The sequence below is a fragment of the Protopterus annectens genome, chromosome 1.part2 (genome assembly GCF_019279795.1).
Source record: "Protopterus annectens isolate FY-2018-M chromosome 1.part2, PAN1.0, whole genome shotgun sequence".
NCBI classification, from domain to species: Eukaryota; Metazoa; Chordata; order Ceratodontiformes; family Protopteridae; genus Protopterus; species Protopterus annectens.
Genome location: NC_056727.1, coordinates 1,219,649,228 through 1,219,672,370, shown reverse-complemented (window position 1 = coordinate 1,219,672,370; position 23,143 = coordinate 1,219,649,228). Strand labels below are relative to the sequence as shown.

The window sequence follows — 23,143 nt, the reverse complement described above, 5'->3', positions numbered from 1 at the left end:
GGAAGAAAACTAAGGGTAATGCTGCTCAATGCCAGAAGTCTCAATCTCAAGATGCACGTACTCGAGGCCCTTTTCAGTATGGAGAACATCGATGTCTGTGCTGTGACTGAAACCTGGTTCAAGGCTCCCGAGAGCACCCCGGCACTATCGGGCTTTACCTCATATCATGCGTTCCGGCCCCAAAATCCGGAAAACACCAAGAAAGGAGGGGGGTGTCTATATTCATCAAGAACACCCACACCTCAAGGTTGGTGGCAAAGCACAATGCATCGGAGACCATCCAGGTGCAATTAACCACAGGCAAGACTGCTCTGCAATTTGTAGCATGTTACAGGCCACCCTCTCAATCTCAGGAACCTCACATAGCTTTCCTGAAAACACTGGAGGGGATAAATGTATCTCCAAACACCATCATACTAGGTGATTTCAACTACCCAAATATAGACTGGGATCACTACTCAAGCTCCAACACTCTAGCCCAAAGTTTACTAGAGTTCATAAACTCAAATGCCATGGAACAACTAGTCACCACCCCCACAAGAGGAGATAACATACTAGATCTCATTATCACGAACATGGGGTCACAATGTTCAACACCGGAGGTATACCCTTCACTGGTGAGATCAGACCATAAACTAATCTCACTGGAAGTCCACATCCCACCCCCACCTGAGATAAAAAAGACCACAGTGAAGAACTTCTCAAAAGCCGACTTCACACTTCTAAAGGCTAGTGTGGTCTCTTTAAGGCCCCGAGACTGTGGAAACCATTACTCAAGCCGCTGAATTACTTACAAATGCCTTCTACCAGCACCTACAGGACTGCATGGATCAGGCAATCCCAAACAAAACAAAGACTCTTTGTACCAAAGGCAAGCGTCTAGTTTGGTGGACCCCAGCCATAAACAAGCTCTACAACAAAAGGAGGAAGCTACTACAAGATAGAGCAAAATCCTTAAAAGGGAAAACACCCTTGATCATTATAAGTAAAAAACTAAGATCTCTCATAAAATCATCCAAGGCAAACTTTGAGAGAAAAGTCGCTAAGGACTCGAAGGACAATCATAAGGCCTTCTTTAGCTATGTTAGAAACCTGGGAGGTAATTCCCAGATATGCTCAGAATTAGTTCAAAATGATGTAAAAATTACTGAACCTACAGACATTGCCAACATACTGGCTGACAGGTTCAGTGCAAACTCCCCCCCTCCCCCCCAAAAGGTGAGATATCTATACCAGAGAATTATAGCCCCCCAAACATCTCTAACGCTCAGGTGAGAACTGCTCTCCAAGGCAAAAAACACAGCATCCATGGGACCAGATGGTGTCCCCAGATGCGTGCTCCACGAACTCAATGAGGAATTAAACCTGCAGTTAGGGCAGCTGTTTAACCTTAGCCTCACCTCAGGATCCGTGCCTAAGGAGTGGCGTACGGCAACTGTGGTCCCACTTCACAAAGGCGGTGCCTCCACCGACCCAGGAAATTACCGTCCCATCAGCTTGACAAGCTTGATCTGCAAAGCTATGGAGAGGATCATAACGGAACTCATAAATAAAGACATAGGAGACTTGCAGACTTTGGATCCGACCCAGTTCGGCTTTTTCAAGGGCAGATCATGCCTTTTAAACCTGGTTGACTTTTTCGAAACAGTCACCAAGGCCATTGATGAGGGAAAGGCAGTCCACACAGCCTACCTCGACCTGGCAAAGGCTTTCGACACAATACCCCACTCAGGTATCATTGAAAAACTCATCAGCTTAAATGTAAACCCATATGTCACAAGATGGGTTGCAAATTGGCTAAGTGACAGAACCCACAGGGTCAGAGTTGCTGGCACCATGTCAGACTCAAAGCCTGTCACAAGTGGTGTCCCACAGGGCTCAGTCCTGGGCCCTCTCCTGTTCGGCATCTACTTTTCAGAAGTACAAGCAAACACAGGAGGATTATGGCTGACAAAATTTGCAGATGACTGCAAACTGGGTGCCATAGTTGAAAACACATCTGACACAGATATCCTTCAGAAAGGTCTTATAGAAAAGGAAAACTGGTGCCAGAGCCATGGCCTAAAGTTAAACGCCAAGAAATGCATAGTCATACCCTTCGGGAAAAACAAGGTTACCCCTAGCTACCATATAGGTGGCAATCCACTGAGCACAGAAGAAGTCATCAGGGATCTGGGGACCCAGGTTGACAGTAGCCTTTTGTTTGACACTCATGTTGCTAAAGTAGTTAGGAAAACCTTCTACATTGCCCACCTGATCATGAAGGGATTCACATCTAGATCAAGGGAAGTCATCGTCCCCCTGTACTCATCACTCATCAGACCAATGATTGAGTACAATGCCCCATTCGGAATGTATCTGACACGACACCTGCAGCAACTGGAAAGGCCCCAAAAGTTCCTCACCAAAAGGATAAAGGGTCTCAAAAATATGTCCTATGCTGCCCGACTGAAGGAACTTCAGCTCTACTCAGTCGCTTACCGTCTGCTCAGAGGTGACCTGTGCCTGACATACAAGGCCATGTCCAACCCAGAACTGATGAACATGCTTCACCTCAAAAAATCTAGATCCCTCAGAACTACAAGGGCGGGAGACTTAAACCTTGACACTGTTATTAATAGGACGTGCTGGAGGGACAGATTCATCACCCAGAGACTCCCTATGCTGTGGAACAAAATCCCGATACATGTGAGGCAGAGCACCTCGCTGACTTTGTTCAAGAGAAATCTTGACCAATAGATGGGAGATCGAACATATACCCCAGGGATTATCTCAGTGTCACTGCTTGACAGAGGCACAGCAAAATAATGGGCATAGTATCCTCCAAACTAAAGGGGTGGCGAAAGCCACAAAACTCTGGGCTAGGCTTATAAATGCCCTTGGGCAGACAGCCTAGTATGAACCTATGAACCTATATTGTATCTACAAAATAATTCAGAATACATGAAATACATAATGAAATACATAATTTATCTAGCCACTATTATCCAATGCCTGTATCCATTAATACTGGTTTAATACACACTTATCACTGACGTCCTTACCAATGTTGGCTTGTTTGTCTCATGAAGTAGCCTTGAGCTACGAAAGCGCAAACTTTGGATTAAACTTTTATATGTTTTTAGCAGCCGTGGTCTGGAGCCTCCTTTGCTGTTTCTACATTGTATTTCTAAATTTTGGAGAACCAGTTTGCCTGCACCACTTTATTGGTATTTGTTTGCTCTATAATTTGATAAATGGTGTGGAGACACGGCAGAGGGGAATGCCTCACTGGATTTGGAGCTTGATTATGTACCTGAGAGGGATGCCTGGAAGAAGAAATTACAACTAACCTTGGATCGGAATAAGCCATTGCTGGACTTTGAACCAGTGGCTAGTACCATACAAACTAGTGGGAACTGTGAGTATGACGGAATGGCCTTGAAGGAGCTACATAAACTGGAAAATGATTTGCGCAAATTAAAAAGACTTCAGGCTCAAAGGTTCCGCCTAGAAGCTTGTCTTAAGTTGCATATTGTCTCTCGTGGGTTACGGGTGCTTAATATGCCTACCTATGGCACCATTTACAATGAGATTTTATTACAATGGCAACAAATTAACTTGAAAACTAGTAGGAGTTATATGAAACTGTTGATCAATTTTTTTACACCAGAGAAAGAAGCTCTTATGACTGGCATTAACAATCTACAAGGAACTTTGTATATCTACCCACACCATATTTTAGATCTAAAACTTGAAGCTGTTTTGGAAACTGTTGCTGATTATGAACAGCAGCTATTAAATTATAAAAGAAAGAAAATGCAAAGAAACACACAAGACTTCTCGGCCGGCAGGGTTTTTGCCTGGCCGAGAGAACGGACTTATGGTGATTCTAGTAGCAATAATTCTAAACCTCAGTCTGTTCAAAGAACTGACAGTGATAGCACTCTAAAATCTCATGTAATTAAAGAAGTTGTGGCTGTGCCTTTAAATCTGATTAGCCTGGTCGATGCTAGCAATGACGGAACGGCTTTTGAGATGCAGGACATGCCCCCTTCTTGCACAGCCGTTGAAGAAAGTGAACCACTCTTCTGCTACAGAGCCTAACGGTACTGGAGGGTCACGCACGAAAGATACTGGGTTCACTGTCTCCCCTGATGCAAGAAATGGCAACACCAATAACTTTGTGATGAACAAGATGAATTTAACAGTGGCTTACCCTATCCGAGCTAATTCTTTTAGAGAGCGGTCATGGAGCAGAGACCGCAGAAAACGCAAAGCATCTGTAGAAGAGAAGTCCCTAACGATAAAAAAGATGTGGCAACAGAATGGGCCACACTGATTTGGAACATTTCAAGTCGAGTAATGACAGAGTTTGAAGCCAATGTACTGCAGAAAGGTAGGTCTTTTACACCAGCCAACAAAATGACTGTTAGAGAACATAACTGAACTTAAAAATTATACTCGTAACATTATGTTGAAAGTTCATTTCGGTGGAATGGACAATAGTACTGATGTTGCTAGTAAATTAAAAAAAACAGTAGCTTTATTCCTATAAATAACTCTGCTGTAGAGACTTTTGAGAAGGCATGTATTAAATATAGGAGTTGTATTATAGTGGCAATTCCAATAAGAAATATTTTTTCTAATTTAAACATAAAAGAAAGGGAAGCATTGAATGTCTTATGCCATGATGATTCTATTTCAATTAGACCGGCCGACAAAGGCAGCCCTTTGGTCATAATGGACTCTGAATTTTACACACAAACTATGAATGAAATGTTAAATGACAAGAAGTTTTATGAGCAGACAAGTGTTAAGAGTCAGTTTAAGTGAAAGATGTATTTATGACCATTTGTATGCCTGCAGAGTAGATGAATTACTATGGAATTACTCAAGTACTTTATTGTAGAGAAACCGACAGTACCGGTTATACAAGGGCTACCTAAGGTTCACAAACATCCCACACTTCCCCCTATGAGGCCCATTGTGAAAGGGAGAGGGTGGTGCACTGAGCCAGTCTGCTTTTGTGGAACAACATTTAAAGGCAGTCTTATCAAAGAATAGGTTTACATTGAGGGACACCAAACAATTCCTAAGAGCCTTGCATGAGTTTGTTGGCAATGCTAACCTCAAACAATGGTGAATGATTACCACAGATGTACAATCCCTTTTCACCATGATTCCCAATAGAGCAGGGATTGAATTTAGGCAATACCTGTTGAAAGATAGGACATACAACAATCAATGTATTGATTTCTTAGCCATGCTGATGGAACTCGTATTGGAAAATAATTTGTGTTTGGTGACACTGTCTATAGACAAATGGATGGCATAGCTATGGGCAATACCATGTGCCAATAGCTACGCCAACATCATGGCAGCTTGGGAAAAACAGTTTGTGGTTACTGAGATGCAGAGCCGACTTGGCTTCTATAAAAAGTTTGTGAACGACCTCTTTATGCTGTGGGATGGTGACAGTAACTCTTTCAGCCCCTTTTTTGCTAAATTAGGTAACAGCACACAATTCTTGAAATTTACTATGAAGAGTTCCTTTTCTACAATTGACTTCTTGTATGTCAGAATTATACAGAAAACTAATAATCAATTTGATACGGAGATATATAGAAAGGAATGCTACAGAAATTCTTATTTGCACAAAGTATGCACCCCAAGCATATCTTTAGAAATGTGATCAGAGGGCAAGGAGTGAAAACCTCCAGGTTAATAACCAATGATATGATATTTGATAGAGAGTTTATGGATATGAAATACAGACTTACGGAGAGAGGCTATAGTGAGACAAATATCCCAAGTGACAATGGATATTAATAACAGAAGAGAAGTAGATATCACCCCATACTTCTCTAGACAGGAACCCTCTTCTATAGTACCCAAGTACAGAAACACGTTGAGAATACCTATCACATATTCTAGTAATACACAGCTGTTACAAAGGACTTTTGATAAGAACTGGAACATTTTATACCCAAATAAGGTGAAAGGAATAGTGGGGGAAGGACCCAGTTATATCTACAAGAAGAAATGTTTGAAAAGAATATTATGTGGGCCACGACTTAGTCGTGAACAGAGTTCAGAAGAGGGAATGGTATTTGGTACCCACCAGTGTGGGAAGTGCAGGTTCTGTGATTTTCTTGACAGCACAGGGAGTTTTATACACCCTGATACAGGGGAGGGTATATATGTTCAGATTGACAGCACATTGTAATACTATTACTTTAGTGTAGTTAGCCACTTGTGTATTATGTGGCTGTTTCTATGTAGGGATGACGACACACAGATTACGTGATCGTATGAGAGGATATCGCTAGGCAAATAGATACCAATGCCCTGGTGAAGCATACCATGATTTGTGGCAATGAGCATCACTAAGTTTTTGGTGATAGATATGGTTAAGTCCAGCATTAGAGGGGGTGGCATTAAGAATATAGCTGAAGTTAAGGAACTTGAATGGATAATTAAGGCTGCAAGCCAATGTTGGTAAGGGCATCAGTAATAACATTTTCATTAAACCAGTATGAATGGATAGAGGCATTAGATAATATTGGCTAGATAAATTATGTATTTCACGTATTCTGAATGATTTTTTAGATACAATTTATGTTTGTAGTATATGTATATGCATTTTCAGATGGGCCAATGTACTAGGTAAAGGTTTTTGATATAGTCTTGGATATGTATTCATTATTTTTGTAGCCTATATGTACTATTAGATAGGTGTAAGATGCTTTTCATGCAGGTTTTACATTTTGGGTTTACTTGGTGTCAATGAATTTGGCTATGTGCCTTTAAGCTAGTTTGTTACTTGATTGATTACTCAGACTGAAGTTATATAAACTGCACATTTTGATGCAAGTTTTGTCTGATGAAGTAGCCTTGAGCTACGAAAGCGCTCACTTTGGATTAAACTTTTAAATGTTTTTAGTAGCTGTGGTTTGGAGCCTCCTTTGCTGTTTCTACATTAGAGTAAATCCTTACTGAAATCATGAGAATGAAATATTTATGTAATCTGTGGTTTGCAAATAAGTAGCTTTTTCTGTTAATTTAGCTAGAAGGTGCAGCAGAAAAACAAGTCTAAAGTCTGAAGTGCTGGAAGGAAATCACTTTTGGGAGTAGAAGAATGACCACCTCTGAAGTCTCTCTAAGTCTCACTCTGTCAACCTATCTGAAAAGCATACTTAAAGGAAGACCTACCTTTCACAGGTCCTGCAGCATTTTTTGAGTTTGTGCTACACGCCACTTCACCATCAGAGACAGCTACTGCCAGATTTTCCTTCTCTGCCAAAAAGAAAAAAAAATATTAAACAAATATACTTTTGTTAGGACAACACTACCCTCAAGGTAACACTAAACTCTTTAAAACTTAATTCTGAAAGGAATTACTACATGGACAAACAAGGTGAAGCAGATCTTTCAGTTTTTCAACATTGCACTTTTGCACATAATTTGTGGAAATCAGTGGAAAAGAATATTATCCACAGGGAATAAAATAATTCTATTTTCCCTACAATACAGCACATTTTGCCTGTAAACTAGTAACTTAAATACACAATTCAATTAAACCAAACTTGCTAGTTGTGCAGTTTTTAATTAAAAAGTGCAAAAATACTTTCACTCCTTGAAATGTTCAATAGGACTCCATGTAGTTTCTTTCAGTTTTCCTTTATTAAAGTTTCCTATTGCCAGCAGAGAGATGAAAAATTATTTGACCTCTTCAAAAGTCTACTTACCCTATACTACTAACTTCATGGTATAGAGGGCTACAGAATTTAAATTTATATGTCTTAATGTTTCTAGTTACAACTTCTGCATTTCTTAATCTTAAATCTCTCAAAATATTAAAGACTGCTTTTAATACCTATGTATCACAAGCTTTACTGATTACGAGGTCGGTCACTCATTGTGGCCCTTTACACTACAGGAAGATGGCATTTTCTACACGGAGAATAATCTGTACTTATGATGCTCTGGTATCTACAGGCAAAAGGCACTGCTTGCACTTGGTTTTACACTTTTTTCAACTTAATTTTATTACACAAGTGTTTCAGTGGCAAGCAATATAATAAAACTGAAGTCGTTACAATGGTATACAAGAAGTACAAATATGCAGGCATGTAGTACAAATTGGCGGATTAAACTTATACCCCTCCAAAAAGATGTAGAGAACATTAAAGGTGATAAATACGGGATATAAACTATTCCCTGAAAACAATGTAAATGCCTCAAGTTTGACTGCATCCAGTCATGTACCGGATTTCTGGGTAACATGTATGCCCATAATTAACTGGTTCCCAAGTTACATGAATTACTCTAGCACTGAAACATCTCAGTCTCAGGAGTAACCTTTGCCATCTGGGAGGTATTATCTTCAAAGTGTAAAATTTTAAATCAATGGCACTAGTCTGTGATCCCAATGGAGATGCAAACTTTCAAGCCCCAACAGGTATAGGTACAACTTCTCACATGCCCTCATTATATGCAAGGCACTCTTTCCCAATCTGTTGAGATCTCCATTCAGCATTGGTTAGCATTCTAGTGCAGAAAGTAACTGGTGTCCACCTGGAATGATGTAGCACCTAAGCTACAGCTACTAGCATCACCACTCACTGTAGTTGGATTTGCATCATAGTAGGCAGCCATTATCATTTCTTTTACTTTGCTGAAGGCTTATGGTTAGATATCTCCCCACAGTGTCAGTGGACATAGCACTGTACAGAAATCTTGTACGACTCTGCCCAGAAGATTATTATGCCAAAGGTTGTCATAGTTCAATTACAAGGACTGGATTACAAAAGACTGGAGACTCTAAGCTTTGCTATTGCTCCCACCTTGCTTGCTTCAGGTCAAATTCCACTGGCACTTAAACTGCAACAAATATTGAATCTCACACTTTTCGAAACACTTCGCTTTAGTCACTCTAGTTTTAAAATGTCTGAAGTACTGTCTCCAATCTCAAATCATGACTAAACCCTAGGACATCCAAATATCAACTTAGTCATCTTACTCATTTCACGTTTAAACGTTTCTGATGCTGGTTACACAAAACACAGTTTATATAAAACAAAACACGTCAAATGGAGCAATGAAGATTGTTACCCTTTGAGTACCCTTTTCTAGGGGTGTCTGCCAAAACTAACTGGAAGTGTCTAAAGCACAGAACACTTTGGCATAGACCAGTACAGGTGCAATGTCTTCTAGAGATGAAGAATATACATTTTTCAAATGGCTGCATCACTTAGCTTTTTCAAGTACACAAGTATTCACACACTGTCATTCTTTTAAAGATGTCACTACTTTGGACAACACTGGAGGATAATGCAACTAAAAGTAAAACAAAATGAGGGTCCACTTTGTAATTTCGAAAACCCAAAATCGAGTTTTGATACATCGAACTCAAAACATCCAAATATTGGAATCTCAAAACTACAAAGTGGTGCAAAAAAAAAAAAAAACTAAACAAAGTTTTTGCAGCACCCCCTGCAACTTAAATATACTATATCCAAGATTGTGCTACAGTGGAGAGAATGGTAAGTGTAACAAGAACATTACCATTCTCTCCACTGTAGCGCAATCTCGGAGATGGAAGTTGCAGCCCCCCCCCCTGCAAAAACAAACAGTTTTTAGTATTTTTATTTATTTTTTACTTTGTAATTTCGAGATTCCAAAATCTTGAGTTTCTGGGATCGGTACTTTGAAACTCGAGATTTTGTGTTTTCGAAATTACAAATTGGACCCACAAAATGCACACTCACAGTTGCCTGAATGATAGCCCCCACTGGTTAGAAATTCCTAGCTTTGGGAAATGGACAGGCAGCATCAAATTGTGCAAGCAGGAATGTTGACCTAAAGGATATAGTGAGGAAAAAACCAGAAGAGAAAAGAAAATAGTGCACATCATGGGCAAATAAAATAACCACCCATTTCTATTTCAAAACAAGAGAAGAAAGGGAATAGCAGTATTTTTCAATTTGCACTAATTTCACTTTTGTAATGTGCAGGAACCAGAAAATAAATTTTTCAAAGTAGAACATTTCATATTTCCATACTGGATCTGCGAGGCCTGGGTTAACAACGACCGCCACCAGTACTGTTAGCCAACAGGGTACAGGTGGAAATTGGGCTACTGTTGGCCGAAGGAGAAGAGGAGGGGGAAGGCATGCCCAAAGGCAAAAAGAGAGGAGGAAGATTAGGAGTGTAGTAGTGAGGGTAGGAACTTTGAATACTGGCAGTATGACTGGTATAGGGAGAGAGCTAGCTGATATGATAGACAGAAGGAAGGTTGACATATTGTGTGTGCAAGAGACCAGATGGAAGGGAAGTAAGGCCAGGTGTATAGGAGGCGGGTTCAAATTGTTTCATCATGGTGTGGATGGCAAAATAAATGGGATAGGGGTTACCCTAAAGGAACAGTATGCCAAGAGTGTTTTGGAGGTGAAGAGTGTCTGATAGAGTGATGTTTATGAAGCTTGAAATTGATGGTGTAATGATGAATGTTGTTAGTGCATATGCTCCACAAGTTGGTAGCAATGGATGAAAAAGAAACATTTTGGAGTGAGTTGGATGAAGTGGTGGTGAGTGTACCCAAGGGTGAGAGACTAGTGACTGGAGCGGACCTCAATGGGCATGTTGGTGAAGTGAACAGAGGGGATGAGGAAGTGATGGGTAGGTATGGTGTTAAGGAGAGGAATGCAGAAGGTCAGATGATTGTGGATTTTGCGAAAATGATGGACATGGCTGTGGTGAATACATATTTTAAGAAGAGGGAGGAGCATAGGGTGACGTACAAGAGTGGAGGAAGATGCACACAGGTGGATTATATCCTATGTAGGAGGGCCAGTCTGAAGGAGATTGGAGACTGTAAATTGGTGACAGGGGAAAGTGTAGTTAAGCAGCATAGAATGGTGGTCTGTAGGATGATGTTGGTGAACAACAAGAGGAGGAGGAGGAGTGTGAAAGCAGTGCCAAGGATTAAATGGTGGAAGTTAAAAAAGGGCGACTGAGGCGGAGTTCAGGGAAGAGTTGAGACAGGCACTGGGTGGCAGTGAAGAGCTACCGAATAGCTGGGTAACTACAGCAGAGCTAGTAAGGGAGATGGCTAGAAAGGTGCTTGGTGTGACATCTGGACAAAGGGAGGACAAGGAAACCTGGTGGTGGAATGAGGAAGTACAGCAGAGTATACAGAGGAAGTGGCTGGTGAAGAAGTGGGATTGTCAAAGAGATGAAGAAAGTAGACATGAGTATAAGGAGATGAGGCGCATGGCAAAGAGAGAGGTGGCGAAGGCTAAGGATAAGGCATATGAAGAGTTGTATGAGAGATTGGACACTAAAGAGGGAGAAAAGGACCTGTACCGATAGGCTAGACAGAGGGACACAGCTGGGAAAGATGTGCAGCAGGTAAGGGTGATAAAGGATAGTTAGGGAAACGTACTCACAAGTGAGGAGAGAGTGTTGTGTAGATGGAAAGAGTACTCTGAAGGGCTGATGAATGAAGAGAATGAGAGAGAGAGAGAAGGTTGGATGATGTGGGCATAGTGAATCAGGAAATGAAATAGCTTAGCAAGGAGGAAGTAAGGACAGCTATGAAGAGGATGAAGAATGGAAAGGCTGTTGGCCCAGATGACATACCAGTGGAAGCATGGAGGTGCTTAGCTGAAATGGCAGTGGAATTTTTAACCAGATTGTTTAATGAAATTTTGGAAAGTCAGAGGATGCCTGAGGAGTGGAGAAAAAAGTGTTTTGGTACCTATCTTTAAGAATAAGGGTGATGTGCAGAGCTGCAGTAACTACAGAGGGATAAAATTGATCAGTCACAGCTTGAAGTTATGGGAAGGAGTAGTGGAAGCTAGGTTAAGAAGGGAGGTGACGATTAGTGATCAGCAGTATGGTTTCATGCCAGGAAAGAGCACTACAGATGCAATATTTGCTCTTAGAGTGTTGTTGGAGAAATACAGAGAAGGTCAGAAGGAGTTGCATTGTGTCTTTGTGGACTTAGAGAAAGCATATGACAGGTTGCCTAGAGAGGAGTTGTGGTATTGTATGAGGAAGTTGGGAGTGGCAGAGATGTATGTAAGAGTGGTACAGGATATGTACAAGGGTAGTGTGACACTGGTGAGGACTGTGGTGGAAGTGACAGATACGTTTAAGGTGGAGGTGGGATTACATTAAGGATCAGCTCTGAGCCCTTTCTTATTTGCAGTGGTGATGGACAGGTTGACAGATGAGATCAGACAGGAGGCCCCTTGGTCTATGATGTTTGCAGATGAAATTGTGATATGTAGTGAGAGTAGGGACCAAGTTGAGGAGACCCTGGAGAGGTGGAGATATGCTTAAGAGAAGAGAGGAATGAAGGTCAGCAGGGCTAAAACAGAATATATGTGTGTAAATGTGAGGGAGGGTAGAGGAATGGTGAGGATGCAGGGAGTAGAGTTGGTAAAGGTGGATGAATTTAAGTACTTGGGATCAACAGTTCATAGTAATGGTGAGTGTGGAAGAGAGGTGAAGAAGAGAGTACAGGCAGGGTGGAATGGGTGGAGAAGAGTGTCAGGAGTGATTTGTGACAGACTGGTACCAGTAAGAGTGAAAGGAAAGGTCTACAAGGGGGTAGTGAGACCAGCTATGTTATATGGGTTGGAGACGGAGGCACTGATGAAAGGGCAGGCATCAGAGCTGGATGTGGCAGAGTTAAAGATGTTAAGATTTGTACTGGGTGTGACTAGTATGGACAGGATTAGGAATCAGTATATTAGAGGGTCAGCTCAGGTTGGACAGATTGGAGACAAAGCAAGAGAGGTGATATTGCTTTGGTTTGGACATGTGCTGAGGAGGGATGCTGGGTATATTGGGAAAAGGATGCCAAGGATGGAGCTGCCAGGTAAGAGGAAAAGAGGAAGGCCTAAGATAAGGTTTATGTATGTGGTGAGAGAGGACATGCAGGCAGTTGGAGTGAAAGAGCATGATGCAGAAGCAGGAAGAAATGGAAACAGATGATCCGCTGTGGCGACCCCTAACGGGAACAGCCAAAACAAGATGAGAATCCCCCCCTTTCTACAATTTTCTTGAGCAAATTTTCCCTGGACTCGAAGCTTTATAATGTCTGTAAGGGGTCAGAAACAAGGTTATGCCAAAAACTCTAGTAACTCTTACTATGAACTAATAGCATATTTGACTGATCAGATGTATCCAAATGAACCACAAAACACCTAAAGATTCAGTTGTCTTGCACTTTTTCCCCAACTCTTGGCAACAGCTCATTTGAGCAGGACATCTGAACATAAAATTAAGGGACCCTTAATGGGACCTACTTGTTCTTTTAAGCATATTCACCCTCCTAATCCAGAGTATAGCAAAACACTGAATTTACTTCACTACGGGGGTGGGGTGGGATACACTCACATTGTGAAAGTTTCTTAAAAAAAACAGAAGAAAATGCAAACACCCTACAAAACACCTTTGTAGGAGCAAGCCTCATCTTTGCTCCCAATACTTACTGCCACTTAGAGATCACACTACCTCAGGCAAAAACAAAATTCTATTCCATCCCCTCGGATGTCTTAACTTCTTAGAATGTTTCTGGTCAACACTGATGTGGTGTGGGGGTTAAAGCATTCAACAATGGATTTGGAGGGCTTCTCGCTATAAAACCGGGAAGTTAATTTTAAGGTTTAAACAAATTTGACAATGTTGTTTCAAACGGTCTGTTTCAATGAAACTCATTGAAAACTGAGAAAACAATGCTGTCCCTATTCCCTTCAGTCTCTTAAGGCCATCAAAACACCATGTGCCTCACAATCCTGTGTTTTTTTTTTTTTTTTTAATTAAGCTTAATGGTTGCCAAGTCCAACCGGCTTCAAACTGGGGCAAAGGAATGGAGCCTTAAACAGATCACCATTCTACTGGAATTTAAACATCTAGGAATCACATGAAGTTTTTTATGGAGGATGCGCCAACAAGGCCTTGAAAGTCTTATGAAGAGGGAGAACACAGAAGAAAATGGGGCAACTGAACTCAGTAAGGTCATCACAGGTCCCCTACTCTTGAACAAACAGAGATCCACTCACAATGGTAAGCTATAAGCTACATCAAAACAAGGAAAATGGTACGCTTCCCTCTGGCAATGTGTACAAATGTGCAGCAGAAAGAATATGGAACAAGCCTAGCCTTAGGAGCAGAATATCTGCTTAGAACTATAAATTGCAATGGATTCAGACAAAGCCTGCCACACATTCCCCATCCTGACAAAGGAAAAGCAGCAATCACGTTATTAGACTGTAGTAAAAAAAAAAAAACACAACTGAACCAACCATATCTTTAAGGATGAAAGCCATTCTCACCAACAATTACTCACAGCTAGCAAGTACACCTTTTAAAGAGGTACCACAGGAAACATCTATCAAGTCCACTGTTTTTAGAGTGAGGTATTAAACGAACATAAGAGAGTGCCAAGAACCACTACCACATCATCTTAAAATATCACAGAACACCTTTGGAATGTTATCCACACACACCTACGCAAACTCTGTCCAAGAAATATGCAACAGTTCCTGTGTGTGAAAGCACACCCCTTGTAAATCTAACTGGTGCTGTAGCAATAAATAAGCTGCAAAATAAAACCAAACAGGTTTGTATAGGATCATAGAAGGTTACTGGGTAATGGCCCCAAGGCCCTTACAAGCCTAACCAAGTTCAACCCATGTTCCCAAGGATGTCTGGTTCAAGCAGACACTAAAATCAGTACCTACTGCCGGGGCACAGGTGTAACCCCCCAGGGTGAATTTCTGGTTACCCAATCCAATCGTCCAAATTACACTTATAGGGCCAACGAGGGGCTTTGTTTAACATGAATAGGAAGCTGGTTCCAAAGGTGGGGCAATCTGTCTCTACAGCAAGTTCTGCTGATGTCACATACAAGGTTAAGGCCCTTTGAAAGAGTGACCCATGTGCCATTTGACTTGCAAATGTGCATTTCCATTAAACTGGGTCAGAGATTGCCCTTATATGCAAGGCACAGGTCATGTCTGAGCAGTCTGTATGACACACAGTAAACTGACAGTGTAAAAAAGCATCCCCAGAGTGTCCAGATGAAACTGCACATTAAAAATGTGATGCAGCGCCTGCCTCCCCTACAGCACAATTTACAATAAACCAAAGTGGAACTAAATAATGAGCAGTGAGACCGATCTCATAATGAAGTTATGACTGTAGGCATAAAAGTACTGAACAGAAAAATCATTCAGGTAAAGACCTCCCAGGAATGCAAAAACAGCCCATTAGTGCATACTTCTGTAAGAGCTCCAGCTAATAAAAACTAGAAAAAAAAGTACAGTTTTGTACCTACCATAAATGTAGATGTTCGAGGATCCACATTGCTGCAGTCCTAACCATTGGGGTAGTCCGCTGTCCAATCGGCCTGAATACCAGAGTATATGGCTGACGTCGGTCAGGGCGCATTAGACTGACGTCAGTACGTCAGGGTACTAATGCGCATGACCGACGTCATATCCTCAGTCTTTTCTTGCCCCAGATGTCAGAAGACCCTAAAAAGACAAGGCCCAAACCAAAACACCAAAAAGCCCTGCACCAAACTTATATCCAATATATATATATATATATATATATACACATGTACAATAATATATAGCAACTCACACCACCACCCCTAAACACAGAGGGGAAGGCGGGAGGGTAAATTGGACTGCAGCAATGTGGATCCTCGAACATCTACATTTATGGTAGGTACAAAACTGTACTATGTTCTTCATTCCACATTGCTGCAGTCCTAACCATTGGGTAGAATCCCAAAGCAGAGGTAAGGGAGGCTGGCAAATCATAAGGAAGCAGGAGCTGTCAACATGCCTTGCAAAATAGCTGTGGCAAAACCAGCCCTAGATTTAGAGTAAAGAGGAAGGTGGTAATGCTTAGAGAAAGTATGCACTGAACTCCAAGTAGCTGCCTCCAAAATATCCTTAGTTGCCACCCCTTAGAAATGCTGTTGAAGTGGCAGTAGCCCTAGTGGAATGAGGCCTAATCCCAGCTGGAATCTCCTTGCCATGATGGGAATAACAAAATGAAATGCAAAACCCAATCCACTTAGAAATAGTTTGCTTAGACACAGGCTTGCCCTGAGAACTCAAAGCAAAGAAACAAACAACTGCTGAGACTGCCTGAAATCCTTAGTCCTGCTTAAATAGTAGCAACTGCCTATGCACATCTAAAGTGTGCAAAATCTTTTCCCCTTTATTTTGGGGATCTGCATAGAAAGTAGGCAAATGAATAGTTTGGTTTAAAGCCACACTAGAAACCACCTTAGGCATAAAGGAAGGATTAGTACGTAATGATACCTATCCTTATGGAAAATCAGAAAGGGCTCTACTGCCATAAGGGCCTGCAACTCAGAAACCCTTCTTGCAGAAGTAATAGCCAACAAAAGCAGTCTTCCATGACAAATATTTCAAATCAGCAGTACCCGCAGGCTCAAAGGTTGTAGAGTAAGGTTTTCCAACACAAAATTGAGATCCCAAGCAGGAGTAGGAGCTCTACGTGGGGGTCTTATATTCTTTGCCCCTCTGAGAAACTGCTTGAACAAAGGATGCGAAAACAATGGTGGATCACAATCATAGTGAGCTGAAATTGCTGCAGCATGAATCTTAATGGAAGAGAAGGACAAACCTTTGTCCAATAACTCAGTAAGATATTGAAGAGCCACACTCAAATTAGGCTCAGAAATCTCCAAATTCCTTGCCTGCACTCCAAAATAAAAATCTCTTCCATTTTTCTGCATACACTTTCCGTGTACTAGGTCTTCTAGCTTCCATAATCACATTTAAAACTTGTTGAGGAAGTTGAGACCGGCTGTCTCTCAAAACAGAATATGCCATGCTGTTAGATGAAGAGAACGAAGCTTGACATTGAGCAGGTGGCCTTCTCTCTGAGACAACAGGTGCGGAATCAAGGGTAAAGGCCATGGAGGCTTCTTTACTAGACTCCTCAGTAATGGGTACCAGTGCTGCCGAGGCCAATCTGGAGCTATTAAAATCATCCTTGGCTTGTCTTGTCTGACCTTTAGAAGCACCTTTGGAAGAAGAGGTAGAGGTGGAAACGCATACACATGAAGATTTTTCCAACTGAAAGAAAGAGCATCCACTTTCCAAGCTGTGTGATGTAACCTCTTTGTGCAAAACTTTGGCAGCTGGTGGTTTAGTGGAGAAGCGAACAGATCTATGTCTGGAGTTCCCCAGGACACTGTCAACCTTTGAAATACATGAAGATCCAGTTTCCACTCGTGGGGATCCATGATTTGTCTGCTTAACACATCTGCTAAGGAGTTCTGTGCTCCGGCAGAAACCTTGCCTGAAGAGTTAGTTGCAAGCTGAGCGCAGTCTCCCATAAAATCATTGCTTGCCTGCACAATGGGTAAGAATGTGTTCCCCTTGTTTGTTGATGTACCACATGACAGTTGTGTTGTCTGTTAGAATCAACACCTGCCCTGGAAGAAGTAACTCCTTGAAAGCCATTAATGCAAACTGGACTGCTAACATCTCCTTCATGTTGATATGTAGATGCTGTAGTCTGGCAGGCCACTTGTCTTGTATCCACTTTCCATTTAGATGAGCTCCCCAAGCAATGTCCGAGGCATCTGTCGTTAAAATCTGACTCGCCTCTGGCCGGGTCACAGAGAGTCCCTTGTTTAGGTGACATTCCTGAGCCCACCACAAAAATTCTTTTTGAAGGCAAGGTATTATTTGAATGACAGTGTCCAAATCCTGGCAGTGCTGTGTCCATACATTTTGAGATACCATTGTAGCTTCCTCATATGCAGTTTGGCATTGGGAAGCACCAGAATACAAGATGCCATGAACCCTAATGCTTGAAGGACTGTCCTTGCAGTCAGCACGGACTGATGAGATAGTTGATGGAAGTAAAGTGATAGACTCTTTTGTTTGTCCGGGGTTAAAAGGCCATCTGGGCTGCTGTATTCAGTCTCACACCCAGAAAGCACATGTCTTGAGAGGGTACTAGACTGGACTTTATTTCGTTCACAGAATACCCTAGGCATCTTAGCACTGCTATAACATATTCCAGATGCTGTAGAAGATCTTCCTTTTCTTGAGCCAGAATCAGGCAGTCGTCCAAGTAAGGATAGATTTGAATTCCTTGTAGCCTGAAGTAAGCTATCACTGGAGCCAGAACCTTTGTGAATACTCTGGGCAGTAGATAAGCCAAAGGGCAATGCAGAGAACTGATAATGAGAATTTCCAGCTCAAAACCGCAGATACTTCCTGCCACTTAGCCTTATAGGCACATGAAGGTAAGCTTCCTTGAGATCTAAAGTTACCATCCAGTGATCTTTGCCCAGCAGAGGTAAAAGCTGTTGTAACGTCAACATCTTGAACTTGGGAATGTCCAGATAAGTGTTGAGGAGAGATAAATCCAAAATTGGTCTCCACGTGTTCCCCTTCTTTGGTACTAGGAACAGGCGAGAATAAAATCCTAGGCCCCTTTCTGATACAGGGACTGGCTGAATGGCCCCCATCTGGAGTAACTGAGAAATTTGCTTGTGAGCCTCTTTTCTTTGTGGAGGAGGAACGTCTGGCATGCCTTTGAAAGGGGCAATGTATGGAAATAAAACCTGTAACCGTGGTGAATGATATCCAACACCCATCTGTCTTGAGTAATTAAATCCCAATTTTCTTTGAAAAGAGACAGTCTTCCTCCCAAAGGAGCTGCCAGACGAGAATCTACTGGCAGCTGAAAAGGCAGGTCATTGGGTCTGTTTACGAAAGGACTGACCCCTGCCCTCACCAGAAGTCTGAGCAGGTGAACTCCCTGTTCTAGGCCTAAAAGAACCTTGAGCTCTGCCCTACCACGTCTAGACCTACCCCTAGACTGGGAATCATAAGCAGGATATGTCCACCCCTTAGCAGGCCAATTTCTACTAAACTTGGTGGCTGCACCTGCAAAAATCTTTAACAGTTTGCATAGACTTAGCTTTGTCCTCCATTTTCTTTAAAACTGCTTCCACAGGCGAACCAAACAACACATCAGACTGTAAAGGAGCATCCAAAATCCTTGTCTTAACATGCTCAGCTAAATTCTGATCCCTCAACCAGGCATGCCTGCGAAGAACAGAACTAGTGGCAGCCACCTCGAGGAGGCCTGTACAGCATCAAAACCACATTGCAAAGAATGCTTACCCACTTGTTCAGACACATGAACTAAATCCAGCAACTCTTTACACTCAATACCTTCCGCCAAAGCATCCACCTTAGATTTCAATTGTGAAAGGAGATAATTTTGATATTTTAGCATGTGAAACTGACAATTCAACGCTCTCATGGCTAGAGTGGAAGAAGTATACACTTTCTTTCCCCACCTATCCAAAGCCCTTGCCTCTTTATCAGTGGGAACAGGATTTTTAACCACAGAGGCCTTAACACCTTTAGGCCCCTGAGAAACAGTTTCTGGGTCCGCCCTAGGACTCTTAAACAAATACTTATGAGCTTCGGGCACCCTATAGTACCTATCAGGTTTAACAGGAGCAGGAGGCAAAGAGTCAGGGTTCAGGGAAGCCTCTGCAAAAACATCTTCCACCACATTCAACACAGGAGGTATAGCTAAGGGCCTATGTTGGGGTAAAATAAGAATTCCTAAGCCTTTTCCTGGAATCAGAGTAATCTTGGCCTTCCCATTTAAAGTGTTCTCTCATGGAATGCAGAGTCTCTGAAAATGAGAAATCCTCAGGAGGAGAAGCTGTAGGTGTGGAATCATCCACATCAGAATCAGAATAAGGTGGAAACTCCTGCAAGTCTTCCAGAAGACTCTGAAGCCTCTGAATACTGTTCCAAACACTCAAACTCAGGTTCCACCCTAGGCCTCTTATCAGGAGGGGGCATAGAGCCTCTAATCATAGTAATTAAATCTTCTGCCATTTTAAGCATATGTTTCTTAGGCACAGAACCTAAAGTGCTAGGAGAAGCCCCCACTGAAGCTGAACTTGGCCTACCTCTCAAAGAAGTTTTGGAAACAGTAGGAGAAGCTCTAACTACCTTGGGAAGAGAGGGAAGAACAGTTACCTGAGAAGCCCCCTCAGCCTGGCCTACTTCCTGAGAAGGCACATCCTGTAACAGTAAAGTCTCTGCCTGAGACTCCAAGGAAACTCCTGGCAAAACCTCCGGCTCCACTGAGCCTTCTAAAGAACCGACGTCTGGGACTGCCGGTTCATCAACCCTAGGCTTCGCTGTTTTGTCCTTGCGCTTTTGGAAGCGGGCCGGAGCATCCGACGGCATTTTATAATTGCAACGCTTCCCAAACACTAACCTGGCACAGTCTAACCGTCTCTTAATAGTGCGTTTGTTAAACCTAGCACAAGAGCGGCATCCAACAACGTCGTGCTCAGGCCCTAAACAAGGTATACACAAGGTATGGTAATCCCTATGAGGTATCTGTTTCCCACAAGAAATACAGTTATTCACTTTTTCTGACATCCGGTTAAATACTGAGGCAAGAAAAAACCAAAATGTTCCCCAACGGGGTACTTAGCCAACTCTGATTCGGTCTGAAACTCTGACTTCAGAAAATTTCAGAACGCCAACCTGCACTCGCAAAACTGCTTCTGCATCGGACCATGCGGCAAAAAGACTGAGGATATGGCGACGGTCATGCGCATTAGTACCCTGACGTACTGACGTCAGTCTAATGCGCCCTGACCGACGTCAGCCATATACTCTGGTATTCGGGCCGACTGGACAGCGGACTACCCCAATGGTTAGGACTGCAGCAATGTGGAATGAAGAACATCTTACACTAATAAATTAAATATTAGTATTTACTTAACTCTGCCTTGGAAAGCAGACTAGACAAATCATTAAATAAAATGAAGCCCGCCTCCAAGCCACAACAATAATTTACATATTACTTCCAAAGATGTAGTAACAGAAGGCTAGAAATTATATAGGAGCATGTGCATTTAAATGATAGCTTTGAGACCAATTCAATAAATATATTAAACCATACATCAATAAAATCCAAGACAGAGATGATTAATGGAGAAAAAGTGAGACACGATCTCTCCTACTTGCATCAAAAAGGAAGAAATTTAAGGAATGGGTGGCAGAAGTTATTAAAGATGACAGAAATCACTTCAGAAGGAAGAGCTATTGAAGGGGATAAGTGAAAATGGAGTTTAAAACATGGCAGAAATAAGAACTATGGAAAGCACAAATTACTTAAAAGGGTTGACAAAGGTTGAAGTACAGCAGAAGGGGAATCTCAGAAAAAGAGGAGCAACTACAGAGCACACCAAAGAGAAAATAAAGTAGTATTTGGATAACATACATGCATTTAAAAATGTTGCTGTTAAGCAAATTTTTTGATAACTACAACACAAAAAAGCAGTGTGACTTGGGAGCATAACAGAAAGATGTAGCTAACCTTAGGAAGCTTATAACAGAAAACAGAAATTGTACATAATTTAATATATTTAATAGTTAAGAAAATCTGTATAAATCAGAGGAATGAGGCAACCACAAAGGAAAAATATATTTATGGAAGCCTTAATTATACCAAAGTTAGAGACAGATTGGGCTAATTAAGTCAATAAAGGAAGAGATGAGACAAAATGAAGATGTTTAACCAAACTGGGAGGTCCCAAAGAACAGACTAGATTCCTATAGAAATGTACAGGTTAGGAGGGAAGAAAGGGATAAATAAACATTTGAAAGGCTTTGTTAAAAAATATTTTACAGCGGGAGATTACCAGCATGTTGGAAGATGTGTTGGTTGTATTACCCAAAGAGGGTAAAGAGTGTTCATATCTGGTTTTGTATAAACCCATTTCAATTTCAACCATGATTATAGAAGTGTTTATGCCTACAACAGCAAAAAGAATGGTAAAGGTGTTGACAAGTTTGACCGTTATGAATCAATGTGGTATTGTAGAGGAGAGGCAAACATCTGACATTAACAGAACAATGATAATCCAGAGGGAAGCAAAGTGTAAGAAAACACCACTACTGGGTGGTGGGACTTTATACACAGAAAGCGTTTGATAGAGTCAGCCAGGATTTTATGAGTGTGAGGCAATGACATCATTACTGTTCCATGACAGAATTAACAAGGTTAAATCAGGCAGAGGCAAGAATTACTGTGGGAGGGTTCCTCTCTGACGAGCTGTGTTTGAAAAGAGGAAGCAGGTGGGGATGCCTTTCCCCATTGTTATTTGATTTGTATAAGAGCTGTGCCAAAGACAATAAGATACTCACAAATTAAAGAGAATGTCTTCTACGGAACAGTCTTCAACTCCAAATAATGCAAAGCACTTCTCTGATTCTATTCAGACAATTTGGATGAACAGATGGGAAACTGCAAATTCTCTCCTGGTTTAGTATGCATGTCCATCATGGACAGGGGCAACAAGTAAATGTTGTAACATTTCCTTGTTCTACCTGTCTCTGGTTATTTATAGGGATAAAAACTTCCATGGGAATGTAAGGCAAGTCTTTATATTCCACAACAGACCAGTAGCTTAGTAAATACTTATGAACAAAACGATATAACTGGTACAGTAGTCAGCTTTATTTGCTGATATTTTATACTTGGCAAATCAAGAAAAAGGATAAGCTTATGCTGTAGAATACAGACAATACACACTCTTATGGAAACATAATATTAAGTACTTTGGGGTGGGGATTTATTATTTATTTCAGTTTGATTACTGGGGAGGTCCACTGGGCTTGGGGACCTGTTTTCAGTGGAGGCCCAGGGAGAAAAGCTCCACAAAAACAACAATTTTAATTACAAGTAAGAGTTCAGACACATAACATAACAATTAACAGGTAGCTACAAATAGTCTACAATACTAATATCAGATTGTTAAAATAGCAAAAGTATTAACAGTTTCAGTTAAGTTCAGCAGGAAAAAATTGGCATATTGTATAAAAAGCAAAAAAATTCTGTTTAGTAGCTTATGCAATTAGTATTTTAGAAGAGGTGAGGAAGGAAGGAGGTTGGCCTGGGTAGGTTATGCATATAGTGCAAAACACGCTTTAGTAGCATATACAGTTAGTATTTAAGGAGAGGTTAGAAGTGGTTAGGAAGGTATAGAGGTTAGCCAGGAGAGAAGGGGGAGGATAGTTGGACTGGTGTAGGT

The 23,143-nt window shown here is 41.5% G+C and overlaps 1 protein-coding gene across 1 annotated transcript in view; it reads right to left on the bottom strand.

The window, feature by feature from the left end:
- The window catches only part of LDLRAP1 (low density lipoprotein receptor adaptor protein 1), a 982,852-nt gene that overhangs the window by 290,023 nt on the left and 669,686 nt on the right, over window positions 1–23,143 (bottom strand). Inside the window, exon 6 of the mRNA XM_044060079.1 lies at window positions 7,195–7,278. Within this exon, the coding sequence (XP_043916014.1) occupies window positions 7,195–7,278 (84 nt within the window). The remainder of the gene's footprint in view (window positions 1–7,194; window positions 7,279–23,143) is intronic.